Genomic DNA, 18,364 nt, shown 5'->3' on the forward strand with positions numbered 1-18,364 from the left:
AAGGAAGAATTATCTCCACTGGAAGGAAGAAGAGAGGAGAAAAGAGCCGCTGCGGGAAAGTTCTTGGAACAAATATAAGATCCAGGAGCTAAGCCTAAACCAACAAAGAGGGCTTCATCCTCAACCACCAGCAGCACCAGAAGGACCAGACAACCAGGTGCTTATCTTAAGGATTATGTGGTCGAGTTTCCCACATCAAAGGTCAAGCCCACCAGAGCTCAAAGTGCGATGGATTAATTGTACATTTCAGCCATCAATCATCCCCTTCAAGCCAAGGACCAGAAACTGCTTTGGGACGGAAAAGTGATCTATAGGAAAAATCCATGGGGGAGGTAACTCCCACCGCAACGGTCGACCATCTTCCTGAGGCAGGCTCCGCTCATCCCTTAACTAATGGGAAATCGTCGAGGCACTAAAGACGGAGTGAGAGTTCGACCAGTGGATACCCCTTTGGAAGTGGCCATGGCAGCCGACATTCACTAGCCCTCAGCGATTCACAGACCGCTGTCCTACGAGAGGATGAAACTACTAACGGTGGAGGAAAATGAGCTTCAGATTGAGGAGGAAAGACGAACGATGTCACCTATTGGATGTGCAGACCCGTAGAGCTCTACGGGAATGGGAATTCATTGCGAAGGACCTGGCACAGCAGCGATGGCACTGTCAAGCAAGAAGGGAATTGGAGGAGGCACGGATGGTCTCATCCTTCCTGGAGAGGAACGAACAGGGAGTTGACCTGACCACCTCTCCACATGGACCTGACCTGTCTGCCTTTCTTTCCCAATCTGCTCTTCTGGTACAGCATGGCACACAGTCCCTGAATGCTCCGAGGTCAACAGCCAGCACGGGGGACAGGCCGCTCCGCCAACACCCTCTACACCAGTGACACAAGTTAGCATTCCTCCTTAATCTAGGCAAAGCACCACTCCTTCGCCGTTTCGCCAATTACCAACCACAGAAAACGTTCCTCTCATCTAGGGCCTGGGCCAGGCCAGTCATCAACCATCAGGTGGGCTCTCACCCAATTCCGGCTGCCACCAATGGAGGGTCTGGGACAGGCCCAATGAGTCCACAGTGAGCTCATCAGCAGTCCCGAGTTTATCCTTCACGCAACCAGAAGAGGGAGCCAACATTATGAAACTGCTAATAGCCTCAGCCTATGGAATTCTCAGACCCAAACTGCCATATTTTGAGCGGCGAAAGGAGAGTGAATTTGTCCTTTTGGAAATGGTATTGGAGAGCCTACTGGGTATTCACAGTCATCTGTCAGAATGCTACAAATTCCAAGTACTAGCTGGCCAAATCCTATATGCACTCTGCAACACCATACACTGCTGCATGGTTGAAGGTGAAGGCGAGGGCAAAGAGCATCGCTCACCAGGCCACGATCTCAGCCATAGCCTTCAGGGGAAGGAAGGAGTTTGAATGCCAGGAGGGTCAGAAAAGGGCAAATCCCACTACCAGGTACCTAAATAGTGAATCCAGGGATGAACCGGGAATAAGACCTCTCTCAGGAGCAAGAACATCAAATTTCAGCCATACTATTGCAATAGTAAGGGGCATTTCCTTGGCTCATGCCCCAGGGTAAAAAAAGCTCACTCGACCCCCTTGAGCGATGCTACAAGTGTGCCCGTAGCCATAAGGCAGAGACCTGCACATTGAGGAAACCCTGCAATCGCTGTAAGGAAATCCATCTCAGTGTTGCATGATGTAATTCCCCAAGCACAGAAGGAGCGAAGTATGCCATACCTTGACCAGCAGAACCTGTCTCCAAGGGTCATGTTGAAGGTGGTCAAGGTCACTCTGCAAAGTGAAGGGAGGAGCCGTTCTAAATGATGGGTCTGAAAGAACAATCATTCTCCCAGCGGCCACCCGTCAGCTTAACCTGGAGGGGACCCCCGAGATCTTTAATCTCAGAACGGTGCGACATGATGTTATCCAAGTGAAAGGCTCTGCTGTGACCTTCAGCGTTTCACCTTCAGGAAACAGGGACATGGCCTATAATGTCACCAAAGCCTTCACGGCAGATGGCCTGAATCTCGCAGAGCACTCCTACCTGGTAAGTTTTCTACAGAAACAATGACCTCATCTCAGAGGATTGCCTCTTCCTAACCTGACCAGGGTTGCGCCACTCATCCTGATTGGGTCAGACCACACACACATCTCGTCACCCCGACCAAGCCTATACATTTACATTTTACATTTAAGTCATTTAGCAGACGCTCTTATCCAGAGCTGGACAAGAAGTTGGGCCCGTTGGACCCTCTACTCCCCACACCAACCTTAGGTCTTTCCTTGCTCGGTGTCCTTCTCCGGTTCCAGCAGCACTCCACAGCCAACAGTGGAGACATCAAAGTCATGTTTCATCAGATTCGTCTGATGCCTTCCGACACTACACTGCTCCGGTTCATGTGGTGAGATATGGAACGAGACGCAGAGCCCAAAATCTATTAATGGCAAATACTCCCTTTTGGCACCACCCGCAGTCCTTGCTGTGCCATATACGCTCTGCAGAGACACGCAGGGGAGCACCCAGACAGTGACCCTGAAGTATGGGATTCGGTGGACAATGCCTTCTATGTGGATAACTGCTTACAGAGCGTCCCATCTATGGCTGAAGAAAAAGCACTCCTTGATAAAGTACGGAATCTCCTGTCCAAAGGGGGATTCGAGGTCCGACAGTGGGCAAGTAACAGAGCGGAGATTATCCAGCACCTCCCGCACAAGCCAGGTCCAGTAGCAGTGAACTATGGCTATCGCAATCTGTCTGGTGCTAACCCACAAGAGCCCATTCTAGGACTGAGATGGACCTGCATACCGGACACCCTGGGGTAGAAGCACCGCTCAGCCCTGAGTACCAAAACCCCCACTCTGCGCACCATCTATTGGACCCTGGCCAGTCAATATGAACCCCTTGGGTATATCCTGCCATATACAACCCGAGCCAAAGTTTTAGTCCAGGACCTGTGGCAGACCAGGAGGGACTGGGATGGACCAATTCAGTCGGCTGACCTAGTGGAACAATGGATCTGTTGGGAAAGAGTTATCAGAGCTTGCTGAAGTCCAAATGCCAAGATGTTATGTCCCACCCTGTGCTGACCAACTGGGATCATGCCCAGAACTGCATGTGTTCTGTGACACGTAGGAAATCGCCACATAAGCTTGCTCCGATCTAAGATTGGAGGATAAGGCAGGCCACACCCATGTTTCCTTTGTCATGGCCAGGTCCACCCAAGAAGCAGTTGTCAATGCCTAGGCTGGAACTCAGCGATGCCCTTTCCGGAGCCCAGTTGGCCTCTACCCTGCGAACCAAGCTCAACTTGCCAATTCAAATGGTCATCTACTGGAGTGATTCGACCACTGTATTCACCTGGCTCAAGTCGGAGTCCTGCCGGTATAAGGTGTTTGTCGGGAACTCGCATTGCGGAAATCCAAGACCTAACAGAAGTCCAGGACTGGAGGTATGTTGACAGCGTTGACAATCCTGCTGATGACGTTACTCGTGGTAAAACCCTTGAGTGTAGGGGGCAGTACTTTGATGTTTAGATGAAAAATGTACCCAAATGAAACTGCCTATTTCTCAGGCCCAGAATCTAGAATATGCATATAATTGTCAGATTAGTATAGAAAACACTCTAAAGTTTCCAAAACTGTTAAAATATTGTCTGTGAGTGTAACAGAACTGATGTTGCAGGCGAAAAACTGAGGAAAATCCAACCAGGAAGTGCTGTTTTTCCTGAAAGCTCTCTGTTCCATTGCATGCCTTCCCTCCATTTAAAGGGATATCAACCAGATTCGTTTCCCTATGGCTTCCACATGGTGTGAACAGTCTTTAGACATAGTTTCAGGCTTTTATTTTGATAAATGAACGAGAAAGATAACATTGCGTCATTGGATGGCTGGGTGCCAGCAGTGATTTGCATGCCCCAACAGTGGAGCAGACAGTTTCTCTCTGTCTCTCCTATTGAAGAAGCTACAGTACGGTTGAAATATTATTGATTATATATATATATATATATATGACCGCTAAGAGCCTATGGATTTCTGAACATAACGCGCCAACCAAATTGAGGTATTTTGGATATAAAATAATCTTTATGGAACAAAAGGAACATTTGTTGTGTATCTGGGAGTCTCGTGAGTGCAAACATCCGAAGATCATCAAAGGTAAGTGATTCATTTTATTGCTTTTCTGACTTTTGTGACCAATGTACTTTGCTGCTAGCTGTTTGTAATGTTTTGTCTGCTGAGAGAGATGTCCTTACATAAACGCTTGGTATGCTTTCACCAAAAAGCTTTTTTGAAATCTGACACACCAGGTGGATTAACAACAAGCTAAGCTGTGTTTTGCTATATTGCACTTGTGATTTCATGAAAATGTAATATTTTTAGTAATTTAATTTGAATTTGGTGCTCTGCAATTCAGCGGATGTTGACGAAAATGATCCCGCTAAAGGGATGGGTGCGTCAAGAAGTTAAGGAACTGGCTCAACCCCATCGCTGGAGCTTGGGACCACCATTCTTGTCCCTACCAGGGAACGAGTGGCCAACAGTCCCCAGTCGTGTGGCCCCTCCGCAACCAACTGAAGCTCGTGAGTTAAGGAAGTCCGCCCAATGCTACAGCATCTCTACGTAACCAGCAACAGCTCTCCCTGACCTAGCACAATCCCAAACACTGCCGGATCAGATCGCCGCCACAAACCAGACCTCAGATGGGGTGGCTTCCATACCCATCTCCCTCGCAGCAGAGACAATGCTCCTCCACCATGCACAAGCAGTTAGCTTCCCTGAGTAGCTAAAATCTCTGAAAGCCGGTAGGGAAGTGGCTAAGGACAGCCGTCTTCTCTCTCTTGCCCCAGAATATGACCAAATCCTCGGAATGATCAGAGTCGGAGGGAGGCTGAACCAAGCAGAAGTCTTGGATCCCAATGCTATCCACCCAATTGTACTTGACTCCAGACACCCTATTACCAGCCTCTTCATCAAGAGTTATGATGAGAGGCTTCTCCACCCAGGGCCAGAGAGAGTATGGGGACATGAGGCGTAAGTACTTGGATACTTGGAGGACGAGGAGCCATTTGTAAGCACAAATACGCCTTCGGGGAATGTCAGAGATGGCAGGCCGGAGTCACTGTGCCCAAAATTGCAGATTTACCCCCCTGCTCGCGTGTGCCTCCTCAAACCACCTTTCTGGTCAACAGGAGTAGATTGCTTTGGCCCCTTGACAATCAAGCTAGGTCGTCGAGTGGAAAAGCGCTGGGGCATTCTATTCAAGTGTTTGACAACTAGATGTATCCACCTGGACATACTGGAGAGTTTGGATACTGAAACCTTTCTCATGGCCCTAAGACGGTTTACAGTACCTTGCGAAAGTATTCGGCCCCCTTGAACTTTGCGACCTTTTGCTACATTTCAGGCTTCAAACATAAAGATATAAAACTATATTTTTTTTGTGAAGAATCAACTACAAGTAGGCCACAATCATGAAGATTAACGACATTTATTGGATATTTCAAACTTTTTTAACAAATCAAAAACTGAAAAATTGGGTGTGCAAAATTTTTCAGCCCCCTTAAGTTAATACTTTGTAGCGCCACCTTTTGCTGCGATTACAGCTGTAAGTCACTTGGGGTATGTCTCGATCAGTTTTGCACATTGAGAGACTGACATTTTTTCCCATTCCTCCTTGCAAAACAGCTAGAGCTCAGTGAGGTTGGATGGAGAGCATTTGTGAACAGCAGTTTTCAGTTCTTTCCACAGATTCTCGACTTTACCATGAAATGCTTACTTACGAGCCCTTTCCCAACAATACAGTCAGAAAGTTTAAATTAATTGCACCCAAAAAATAATGCATATGTAGTGTGTGTTAGTGTCAGTGTAGTGTGAGTGACAGTGAGTGACCGTGTGTGACGGTGCTGTGATCAAGGGACAGGATGCTCTGAGTCGCTAATGAGTGTTGGCAGGGATAGACAGATAGGATTGGACGGACGGAGGGAGGGAGAGAGGATGGCTCTTGATACATCACCCTTTAAACCTGTTTCACTCACTAACAGGGTCCTGGCAATGTCTCTCTCTCCCCCTCTCTGTCTCTCTCTCTCTCTCCTCACCCCTCTCTCTCTCTCTCTCTCTCTCTCTCGCTAATGAGAGCAGATGAGAATAGATGGGGATCAACCACGCTCACACTAATGACTTTTACGTCTCCTTCACATGAATGACTTGGCGCTAGATACCTGTTCTCCGCTCCGGACACTGATGGGTTAGAGTCCATCACAAGGGACGGAGATAAAGAGATGGATGAAGAGGGACAATTCCAGAGAAATGAGGAGTTAGAAAGGGTAGTTAATGTATCTGTATGTCTGCACACTTGAGAGACTTGTTCAAGTGTAGCTTTTAGCTGGCCTGACAGAGTAGTTAATGAGATAGAGGAGGAGAGACAGAGGCGGAGAGGGAGGGAGGCAGGCCGGAGAGGGAGGGAGGCAAAGAGAGAGGGAGGGAGGGAGACGAGGAAGAGGAGAGAGTGCGTAGTAGATTGAATTTATTAATGTAGCTGTCCCAGAACAGAGCAGATCTGCACAGCTGGGACTCAGCAGCTGTAGACAGGAACAGCGGTTAGCACGCACGCACGCACGCACGCACGCACGCACGCACGCACGCACGCACGCACGCACGCACGCACGCACGCCGCACGCACGCACGCACGCACGCACGCACGCACGCACGCACGCACGCACGCACGCACGCACGCACGCACGCACGCACGCACGCACGCACGCACGCACGCACACACACACACACACACACACACACACACACACACACACACACACACACACACACACACACACACACACACACACACACACACACACACACACACACACACACACACACACACACACACACACACACACACACACACACACACACACACACACACACACACACACACACACACACACCGACCGCTCAACCCTATGTAAATATAAAACACACCAATCTCTTTCTGTCCCTCCCTCTTTCTCCCCCTCTGCCCATCTTCTGTCGTTACTTCTCTCCAGCTGTTCTGAATGGCCTCCTCCTTCTCTATCTCCTTAGGCCAGAATAATCTGGAGTTTTGGGAGTAACATTCCTCCAATCAAATCAGGAGGGCATTTCGACAAGCATCACTGCTGTTATTGACAGACCGATGAGATGATACCACCTTCTCTTTTAACACCACTTTACTACTGCTGAAAGGGTCATTCCAAGTGTGTGTGTGCGTGTGTTTATTTTATTTAAAAAGTATATATATTTCACCTTTATGTAACCAGCTTAGCTAATTGAGAACAAGTTCTCATTTACAACTGCGACCTGGCCAAGATAAAGCAAAGCAGTGGGACAGAAACAACAACACAGAGTTACATGGAATAAACAAGCGTACATTCAACACAATAGAAAAACAAGAAAGTCTATATACAGTGTGTGCAAATGGCATGAGGAGGTATGGAAATTAATAGGCCATAGTAGCAAAGGAATTACAATTTAGAAGGTTAACACTGGAGTGATAGATGAGCAGATGATGGTGTGTAAGTAGTGATACTGGTGTGTAAAAGAGCAGCAAAGTAAATAAAAACAATATGGGGATGAGGTAGGTAGATTGCGTGGGCTATTTACAGATGGACTATGTACAGCTGCAGCGATCGGTTAGCTGCTCAGATAGCTGATGTTTAAAGTTAGTGAGGGAAATGTAAGTCTCCAGCTTCAGCGATTTTTGCAATTCGTTCCAGTCACTGGCATTAGAGAACTGGAAGGAAAGACGGCCAAAGGAGGTGTTTGGGATGACCAGTGGAAGCTATTTTGTAGATGACATCGCCGAAGTCTAGGATCGGTAGAGTAGTCAGTTTTACTAGGGTAAGTTTGGCGGCATGAGTGAAGGAGGCTTTGTTGCAAAATAGAAAGCCGATTCTAGATTTGATTTTGGATTGGAGATGTTTGATATGAGTCTGGAAGGAGAGTTTACAGTCTAGCCAGACACCTACAGTGGGGCAAAAAAGTATTTAGTCAAATCAAATTTTATTTGTCACATACACATGGTTAGCAGATGTTAATGCAAGTGTAGCGAAATGCTTGTGCTTCTAGTTCCGACAATGCAGTAATAACCAACAAGTAATCTAACTAACAATTCCAAAACTACTGTCTCATACACAGTGTAAGGGGATAAAGAACATGTACATAAAGATATATGAATGAGTGATGGTACAGAGCAGCATAGGCAAGATACAGTAGATCGAGTACAGTATATACATATGAGATGAGTATGTAAACAAAGTGGCATAGTTAAAGTGGCTAGTGATACATGTATTACATAAGGATGCAGTAGATGATATAGAGTACAGTATGCCACCAATTGTGCAAGTTCTCCCACTTAATAAGATGAGAGAGGCCTGTAATTTTCATCATAGATACACTTCAACTATGACAGACAAAATGAGAAAACAAAATCCAGAAATCACATTGTAGGATTTTTAATGAATTTATTTGCAAAATATGGTGGAAAATAAGTATTTGTAGTTGTCCACGTATTCTAGGTCAGAACCATCCAGAGTAGTGTTGCTGGTCAAGCAGGCGGGTGCGGGCAGCGAACGGTTGAAAAGCATGCATTTTTGGTTTTGCTAGCGTTTAAGAGCAGTTGGAGGCCACGGAAGGAGTGTTGTATGGCATTGAAGCTCATTTGGAGGTTAGTTAACACGTTGTCCAAAGGTATACAGAATGGTGTCATCTGCGTAGAGGTGGATCAGGGAATCACCCGCAGCAAAGAGCGACATCGTTGATATATACAGAGAAAAGAGTCGGCCCGAGAATTGAACCCTGTGGTACCCCTATAGCGACTGCCAGAAGTCCGGACCACAGGCCCTTTATTTTACACACTGAACTCTATCTGCGAAGTAGTTGGTGAACCAGGCAAGGCAGTCATTAGTAAACCAAGGCTATTGAGTCTGCCAATAAGAATACGGTGATTGACAGAGTCAAAAGCCATGGCCAGGTCGATGAAGACTGCTGCACAGTACTGTCTTTTATCGATGGCGGTTATGATATTGTTTAGTACCTTGAGCGTGGCTGAGGTGCACCCATGACCAGCTCGGAAACCAGATTGTACAACGGAGAAGGTACGGTGGGGGTTCGGAATGGTTGGTGATCTGTTTATTAACTTGACTTTAAAAAGGCAGTGCAGGATGGGTATAGGTCTGTAGCAGTTTGGGTCTAGAGAGTCCCCCTCTTTGTAGAGGGGGATGACCGCGGCAGCTTTCCAACCTTTGGGGATCTCGGACTAAATGAATAGAGGTGGCATCAATGGCGGCAGATCATTTTAGAAAGAGAGGGTCCAGATTGTCTAGCCCAGCTGATTTGTACGGGTCCAGGTTTTGCAGCTCTTTCAGAACATTTGCGATCTGGATTTGGGTGAAGGAGAAGCTGGGGAGGCTCGGACAAGTAGCTGCGAGGGGTGCCGAGCTTTTGGCCGGGGTTGGGGTAGCCAGGAGGAAAGCAAGCAGTCAGGTCTGGAGTGAACCAACCATCTGTTCTTAGTTCTACATTTTTTGAAAGGGGCATGCTTATTTAAGATGGTGAGGAAATAACTTTTAAAGAACGACCAGGCACCCTCAACTGAGGTTATGAGGTCAATATCCTTCCAGGATACCTGGGCCAGGTCGATTAGAAAGGCCTGCTCGCATTAGTGTTTTATGGAGCGTTTGACAGTGATGAGGGGTGGTCGTTTGACCACGGACCCATCGCGGATGCAAGCAATGAGGCAGTAATCGCTGAGATCATGATTGAAAACAGCAGAGGTGTATTTGGAGGGCAAGTTGATCAGGATAATATCTATGAGGGGGCCCATGTTTACGGATTTAGGGTTGTACCTGGTGGGTTCCTTGATAATTTGAGTGAGATTGAGGGCATCTATTTTAGATTGTAGGACTGCTGGGATGTTAAGCATATCCCAGTTTAGGTCACCTAACAGAACAAACTCTGAAGATAGATGGGGTGCAATCAATTCACATACGGTGTCCAGGGCACAGCTGGGAGCTGAGGGGGGTCTATAGCAGGCGGCAACAGTGAGACTTATTTCTGGAGAGATTCATTTTTAAAAGCTCGAACTGTTTGGGCATAGACCTAGAAATCTTGCAAAGTTCTGTCACACTATCTCTGCAGTAGATTGCAACTCCTCCCCCTTTGGCAGTTCTATCTTGACGGAAAATGTTGTAGTTGGGTATGAAAGTTGGTGGGCTTCCCAAGCCAGGATTCAGACACGGCAAGGACATCGGGGTTGGTGGAGTGTGCTAAAGCAGTGAGTAAAACAAACTTAAGGAGGAGGCTTCTGATGTTAACATGCAAGAAACTAATGCTTTTTCGTTCACAGAAGTCAACAAATGAGAGTGCCTGGGGACACGAAGGGCATGGGTTAGCCTCCACTTCACCCGAGGAACAGCGGAGGAGTAGGATGAGGGTACGACTAAAGGCTAGCAAAACTGGTCGTCTTGTGCGTTTGGGACGGAGAATAAAAGGAGCAGATTTCTGGGCGTGGTAAAATAGATTCAGGGCATAATGTGCAGACAGGGGTATGGTGGGGTGCAGGTACAGTGGAGGTAAGCCCAGGCACTGAGTGATAAGAGAGGTTGCATCTCTGGACATGCTGGTTTTTCAGGGTGAGGTCACCGCATGTGTGGGAGGTGGGACAAATGAGGTATCTAAGGCATGTACAGTGGGACTAGGGGCTCCGCAGTAAACTAAAATAGTGCTAATTATCCTAAACAACAGTATACAAGGCATATTGACATTTGAGAGAGAAATAAAACGAGGCATAAAGCAATCACAGGTGTTGATTGGGTGAGCTAGCTAAGACAACAACGGGTAAGACAACAACAGATAATCAGCTAAGACAACAACAACAACAGGTAAAATGGTGATGAATGGGCAGAGAGGGTCGGTTAACTACACACAGGGCCTAAGTTCGGGGCTAGGGCAGACAGATAAACAAAGGTAAACAAAGTGGAGTACCATGATAAATGAACAGTCCAGCAGGCATCAGCTATGTAGCCAAGTGATCATAGGGTGTGAACAGCAATAGATGGAACAGGGAAGCCGCGGGGTAGCCATTACTACGCTAGCACCCGGGAGACACGGCGCTTAAAGTTAGCAGTCCGGGGTAAGGAGAAGCGTCTGCTCTGTCGTCCGGCAAAGGCCGGTTGAGGGCACAGCTGATGGAATTACGTCTGTGGGTCACTCGTGGTGGTACGGCGTGGCACCGTGTCGACAAAGGGACCTGGCCAAATAGCAAAAGAGGTATTGTAGTTGTGGGAATTTCGTTTTCTAGCCGGAAGATGCGCCTGGCTCAGGGCTAGCTTCGGGGCTAGGTCACTCAGTTGAAGATAGCTAGCTGTGATGATCAATGGTCGGCAGGAAGCTGGCGTTGTCGTAGAGAAAAACAGTCAGAGGCTGGCAGGTATTATCCAGGCTAAATAAACGCATGGTGCCTGAGCAGAGGGTAAAGGCCGCTAGCAGTGGCTAACAATGAATAAATGGCTAGTAACTTAGCTAATTATCTGGCTACCTTCTGATGAAAGTTTTGGCTATAGGGTCTAAAACAATAGCGGATCCGTGTCACATTGAGTGAGGCGGGTTACCGGAAGGTATATTTAATTTCAAATGGAAAAAGAGATTGAATAATAAATTGCAATATATACAAAAAGTAATCGAGAGGACAACAAACCACGTCTGCATCTTGGAATTCCACCTTTTTGTGTGTCTACTTTCCATAGAAGCTCCTGAGTCGCTGCGTACCTCACCCCAACACACAATCCACACACACAACACAAGTGGTTTCTCTGGCAACTGGATTAAGGAAATCCTGATTAGTTTTGTTGAACAAATTCTCATTTTCGAATGTCTCAATTTAGCTGTGACCCACTTTGGATGGATTTCCTTTTGACAGTGGACTGAATTCCCTCTAGAATGAGGTTTTGATGGTTGTATGTTCATTGTGTTCAATATTTCCGTGTATTGTGGTATTCACAATTTTATGATTTAAAGAGCTGAGAAAAATGATATTTTTGTCTGACTATAGTTCTGAGGAGAAGACTTCATACTGGGCTTTACTGTGTCGTTCTTGCCCTGTTGTGTTAAATACGTCTTCCACTGGTAGGCGCCAGTGGACATGATTTGAACTAACAGTCTCATGGCATTTTCTCAGTGAATCACTATCACTCTCTAAAAATAGCTAATACTGACTACTTATCGCTTTTGTCTTCAATGTCTGTTTTGGAGAGTCCATTTTCTTTGACCTACACATACAGATGGCTCATAACTTGGAGTACAGTTCAGGATAACCCTTTTTTTCTTCCCCTCAGTTTTACCACTTCTCCTTTTACTCCCACTCCTACTTACTGTCTTTTGCTCCATATTTCTCCACTCCCCGTTTTGTTTGCCTCTTCCCTCCCTCTCTCTTTCCGTCTCTAGTGAGTTTGTTGAGACTGAATATGAACTAACTATGATCTTGTTGTTGTTTTCTGTTTCTCATCCACAGGCTTGGAGGCGTCATATCTTCCTACAAAATAGTCCCAGATGAGATTGATGAGATTAAGGTAAATATCTCCCTCCTCTCTCTCTCTCTCTCTCTCTCTCTCTCTTTCTCTCGCTCTCGCTCTTCCTCTTCCTCTTCGTCTCTCCATCTTGCATTCTCTCTCTCTCCTGATCTCTCTCTGTCTTCCTCTCTCCCTCTTAGTCCCTCCATCTTCTCTCCCCATCCCTCCTCTCTCTCTCTCTCTCGCTGTCTCTCTCTCTCGCTGTCTCTCTCTCTCTCTCTCTCTCGCTGTCTCTCTCTCTCTCTCTCTCTCTCTCTCTCTCACTCTCTCTCGCTGTCTCTACTCTAACTGCATGCTGCCCCCTAGAGCCCACCGCAGGCTATAGTTCAAAGGTGACAGTATTTTGGATTCTCACATGTATTCTCTCACAAGGCCTACAATAAAGAGTTGTTATTGTTAGACCCTTTTGTCTTGGAAACAGTTGTCCCACACAGTGGGTGAATTTTAATGGTCTTGTCCCCTCTGATCTTCTCCTCCAATGCAATTTGAGAAAGGGGAGGTGAAAAGGGAGGATGCTAGGAATCAAGGAAAGACAATTGAGATTCACCCAGCGCTTTAGTATTCTATCCTGAACCCGTGTCTGTTGTCTATATGATTGACACTGCTGCCAGCCAATGGTGTGTCTCTGCACTCTGTCCTCAGGAGACATTGGTGGACTGGTGTGATGAGAAGGAGCTGAACCTGATTCTGACCACCGGAGGAACAGGGTTCGCCCCCCGTGATGTCACGCCCGAGGTACATGGGGACCCCAAAGTTTGTGTTTGTGTCCATGTGAGTGGATGACTGTTGACCCTAGATCTAGTGTAAGCTGGTAGCTATGCGTGCACATGTGTGTGTTGGTTGGCACCTGCATGGTCAATGTGCATGTTTATGTGAGAGTTGTGTTTGTCAAACCATAGATTATCTTGTGTTTTGTCAGGTTTTTCACAGTACGGATAAATACATGTTTTTGTTCCACAATGTTATTTTCCATATGATGTGTTTTGCATACGTTGTCAATGTGTGTGTCATATTTTAGGGTTGAGAGAGTGTTTTATTTTATGTTTGACTCTGTGTATGTGTATGAGTGCATGTTCATTTGCTTGTGTGTGAGTGTGTGCATGTGATGGGGAGAAAGCGCTTGTGACTCCCTGGAGATTACTGCTGGCTGTGGACGTTGACTCTCTCTCTCTCTCTCTCTCTCTCTCTCTCTCTCTCTCTCTTTCACTTTATATTTCTCTTTCTCTCTCTCTCTCTCTCTCTCTCTCTCTCTCTCTCTCTCTCTCTCTCTCTCTCTCTCTCTCTCTCTCTCTCTCTCTCTCTCTCTCTCTCTTTCCTCTCTCTCTCTCTCTCTCTCTCTCTCTCTCTCTCTCTCTCTCTCTCTCTCTCTCTCTCTCTCTCTCTCTCTCTCTCTCTCTCTCTCTCTCTCTCTCTCTCTCTCTCTCTCTCTCTCTCTCTCTCTCTCTCTCTCTCTCTCTCTCTCTCTCTCTCTCTCTCTCTCTCTCTCTCTCTCTCTCTCTCTCTCTCTCTCTTTCTCTCTCTGATATGTCCTTATCTTTTTCTTCTTTTTTAATAATGTGCATGATTGAATTGTCATTCATCTCAAGGGCACACCGTCACTTCTCTTAAACCTTGTGTGATGTTTTTGTTATTCACCCAATGCAGATCTGATGGACCCACAACATAATTGGGGTTTTAAAACAATACAGCCATAACAATTTACACATAAATACTTATGACGTAATACTTAGATGTTGATACCAATTACAAGCATTATAGACAGCATACATGGTTAATATTTGCCATTTACCTGCTAGATCACATTTATCGATAAAGCAGCTATTTGTTGTTTTGACATGGGTGGAATAAATCATGTTTATCTTGAACAAGTATAAATGAAACAAGGTTTTCATCTCTATTCATGTTTATCTTGAACAAATATAAATGAAACAAGGTTTTCATCTCTATTGATGTTTATTGCTTTGAACAGAACAAATTGGAAGGACAAATTTTACATGCAGTATTTTATGGAAATGATAAATGAGCCCCATCGAACACAAATTAAGACCAAAATCTACACACCAAGAGGGATAGAGTTCTACTGTGTGTGGTGCAAATGTATTTATTGCACTTGATGTATGTGTTCTGTGTCTTCCTGTCCTTCTTGGGTCCACACACATCGCATCACTTCTTCTTGTTGCTCCCGGCTGCAATCTATAATAATGGAAACATTTAGTTCAGGAATTTTACTAACATCTCACTCACTCACATATACAGTGCCTTGCAAATTGAATTCATTCCCCTTGGCGGTTTTCCTATTTTGTTGCATTACAACCTGTAATTTAAATGGATTTTTATTTGGATTTCATGTAACGGACATAAACAAAATAGTCCAAATTGGTGAAGTAAAATTTAAAAAATGACATGTTTCTAAAAAATAAAAAACATAGAAGTGGTGTGTGCGTGTGTTCACCCCATTTACTATGAAGCCCCTAAATAAGATCTGGTGCAACCAATTACCTTCAGAAGTCACATGATTAGTTAAATAAAGTACATCTGTGTGCAGTCTAAGTGTCACATAATCTGTCACATGATCTCAGTGTATATGCACCTGTTCTGCAACACCACTAAGCAAGCGGCACCATGAAGACCAAAGACCTCTCCAAACAGGTCAGGGACAAAGTTGTGGAGAAGTACCGATCAGGGTTGTGTGATTAAAAAAATATCAGAAACTTTGAACATCCCACCGAGCACCGTTAAATCCATTATTAAAACATGTAAAGAACATGGCACCACAACAAACCTGCCAAGAGTGGACCACCCACAGACCAGGCTAGGAGGGCATTAATCAGAGAGGCAACAAAGAGACCAAAGATAACCCTGAAGGAGCTGCAAAGCTCCACAGCGGAGATTGGAGTATCTGTCCGTGGGACCACTTTAAGCCATACACTCCACAGAGCTGGGCTTTATGGAAGAGTGGCCAGAAATAAATAAGCAAACATGTTTGGTATTCGCCAAAAGGCATGTGGGAGACTCCCCAAACATATGGAAGAAGGTACTCTGGTCAGATGAGACTCAAATTGAGCTTTTTGGCCATCAAGGAAAACGCTATGTCTGGCACAAACCCAACACCTCTCATCACCCCGAGAACACATCCCCACAGTGAAGCATGGTGGTGGCAGCATCATGCTGTGGGTATGTTTTTCATCGGCAGGGACTGGGAAACTGAATTGAAGGAATGATGGATGGCGCTAAATACAGGGAAATTCTTGAAGGAAACCTGTTTCAGTCTTCCAGATATTTGAGACTGGGACGGAGGTTCACCTTCCAGCAGGACGTTGACCCTAAGTATACTACTAAAGCAACACTCGAGTGGTTGAAGGGCAATCATTTAAATGTCTCGGAATGGCCTAGTCAAAGCCCAGACCTCAATCCAATTGAGAATCTGTGGTATGACTTAAAGATGGATGTGTTCCCCTGGTGTACAGCAAACTTACAGGAGCAGTTTTGCCTTGAAGAATGGGCAAAAATCCCAGTGGCTAGATGTGCCAATATTATAGAGACATACCCCAAGAGACATACGCCAAGAAGCTCTAATTGCGGCAAAACGTTTTGACCTTGGGGGGGTGTATAGTTATGCATGCTCAATTTTTCAGTTTTTTAGTCGTATTTCTTGTTTGTTTCACAATACAACATGTTTTGCATCTTCAAAGTGGTAGGCATGTTGTGTAAATCAAATGATACAAACCCCCTAAAAATCTATTTCAAATCCAGCTTGTAAGGCAACAAAATAGGAAAAATGCCAAGGGGAGTGAATACTTTCGCAAGCCACTGTATAGTTACAGCAGGCCATGGTAGGAGAGTCAGACAAACACGCATGCAACAACATCACTGTAATCTCAGCCCAGGCCTTAGTAGACGTTTTAGCCAGTTAGGCTGTAATTTCAGCCCTGGCCTTAGACCTTGTTTCCAGTTAGGCTGTAATCTCAGCCCTGGCTTTAGTAGACATTTTAGCCAGTTAGGCTGTAATCTCAGCCCTGGCCTTAGACCTTGTTTCCAGTTAGGCTGTAATCTCAGCCCTGGCCTTAGTAGACGTTTTAGCCTGTTAGGCTGTAATCTCAGCCCTGGCCTTAGACCTTGTTGCCAGTTAGGCTGTAATCTCAGCCCAGGCCTTAGTAGACGTTTTAGCCAGTTAGGCTGTAATCTCAGCCCTGGCCTTAGACCTTGTTTCCAGTTAGGCTGTAATCTCAGCCCTGGCCTTAGACCTTGTTGCCAGTTAGGCTGTAATCTCAGCCATGGCCTTAGTAGACGTTTTAGCCAGTTAGGCTGTAATCTCAGCCCTGGCCTTAGACCTTGTTGCCAGTTAGGCTGTAATCTCAGCCCTGGCCTTAGACCTTGTTTCCAGTTAGGCTGTAATCTCAGCCCTGGCCTTAGACCTTGTTGCCAGTTAGGCTGTAATCTCAGCCCAGGCCTTAGTAGACGTTTTAGCCAGTTAGGCTGTAATCTCAGCCCTGGCCTTAGACCTTGTTTCCAGTTAGGCTGTAATCTCAGCCCTGGCCTTAGACCTTGTTTCCAGTTAGGCTGTAATCTCAGCCCTGGCCTTAGACCTTGTTGCCAGTTAGGCTGTAATCTCAGCCCTGGCCTTCCTAGGAGTTTTAGCCAGTTAGGCTGTAATCTCAGCCCTGGCCTTAGACCTTGTTGCCCATCCCTGACCCTGACCCTGCTGAAGGTGAATGTAATATTTGTTCAGTACTGTAACCAGTGTTCCCTTTCACTCTGTCCCTTCCTACTTCCCGATGCTGCAGGCCACCAAAGAGGTGATAGAGCGCGAGGCTCCAGGGATGGCCCTGGCTATGCTGATGGGCTCCCTTCAGGTCACACCTCTGGGCATGCTCTCCAGGCCTGTCTGTGGAATCAGAGGCAAAACCCTCATCATCAACCTACCTGGCAGCAAGAAGGGCTCACAGGTAAAATCTGGTGTGTGTGTGTGTGTGTGTGTACTCTCATTGACCTCTGACCCCTAACTCTCTTCCTACAGGAGTGTTTCCAGTTCATCCTTCCAGCTCTGCCCCACGCCATTGACCTGCTGAGGGATGCGGTTGTGAAGGTGAAGGACGTCCATGAGGCTCTGGAGGACCTGCCCTCACCCCCACCGCCCCTCTCCCCACCCCTCACCCTCAACAGCATTGCCTGCACCCAGACAGAGGACAAGGTGACACTCTTTGGCTCTCCTCCATTGCATTTGTATTTCTTTTTTGAAGAAAAAGAGGGTGATATACACATCCCACACTGCATGATAATGAGAGGGCCTTACATGATGATGAGAGGACCCTACAGGATAAAGAGATATTCCTACATGATAATGAGAGGACCCTACATGATAAGGAGATATTCCTACATAATGAGAGGACCCTACATGATAATGAGAGGACCCTACAGGATAATGAGATGGCCTTACATGATGATGACAGGACCCTATAGGATAATGAGATGTTCCTACATGATAATGAGAGGACCCTACAGGATAATGAGATGTTTCTATATGATAATGCTCTCATTCATGATAATGAGAGGACACTCATACACGATAATGAGAGGATGTCCCTACATGATAATGACAGGACCCTGCATGATAATTTAGGGCCCTACATGGTAATGAGAGGAGGTCCTACATGATATTAACCGGAGGTCCTACATTATAATGACAGGTCCCTACTCTTAATGAGAGGAGGTTCCTAAATGAAATTCAGAGGAGGTCCCTACAAGAT

At 46.1% G+C, this 18,364-nt stretch overlaps 1 protein-coding gene across 8 annotated transcripts in view; it reads left to right on the forward strand.

Annotated features, from left to right (window-relative positions):
- The window catches only part of gphna (gephyrin a), a 136,542-nt gene that overhangs the window by 31,762 nt on the left and 86,416 nt on the right, over positions 1–18,364 (forward strand). For 5 of the 8 annotated variants that reach the window (XM_052496640.1, XM_052496638.1, XM_052496635.1 and 2 more), the window contains exons 3-6: positions 12,560–12,617; positions 13,260–13,388; positions 17,402–17,563; positions 17,635–17,808. In XM_052496640.1, coding sequence (XP_052352600.1) covers positions 12,560–12,617; positions 13,260–13,388; positions 17,402–17,563; positions 17,635–17,808 — 523 coding nt within the window. The remainder of the gene's footprint in view (positions 1–12,559; positions 12,618–13,259; positions 13,389–17,401; positions 17,564–17,634; positions 17,809–18,364) is intronic. The other 3 variants (XM_052496641.1, XM_052496636.1, XM_052496642.1) reach the window with 1 other exon arrangement.

Source organism: Oncorhynchus keta, chromosome 35 (genome assembly GCF_023373465.1).
Source record: "Oncorhynchus keta strain PuntledgeMale-10-30-2019 chromosome 35, Oket_V2, whole genome shotgun sequence".
NCBI lineage: Eukaryota > Metazoa > Chordata > Actinopteri > Salmoniformes > Salmonidae > Oncorhynchus > Oncorhynchus keta.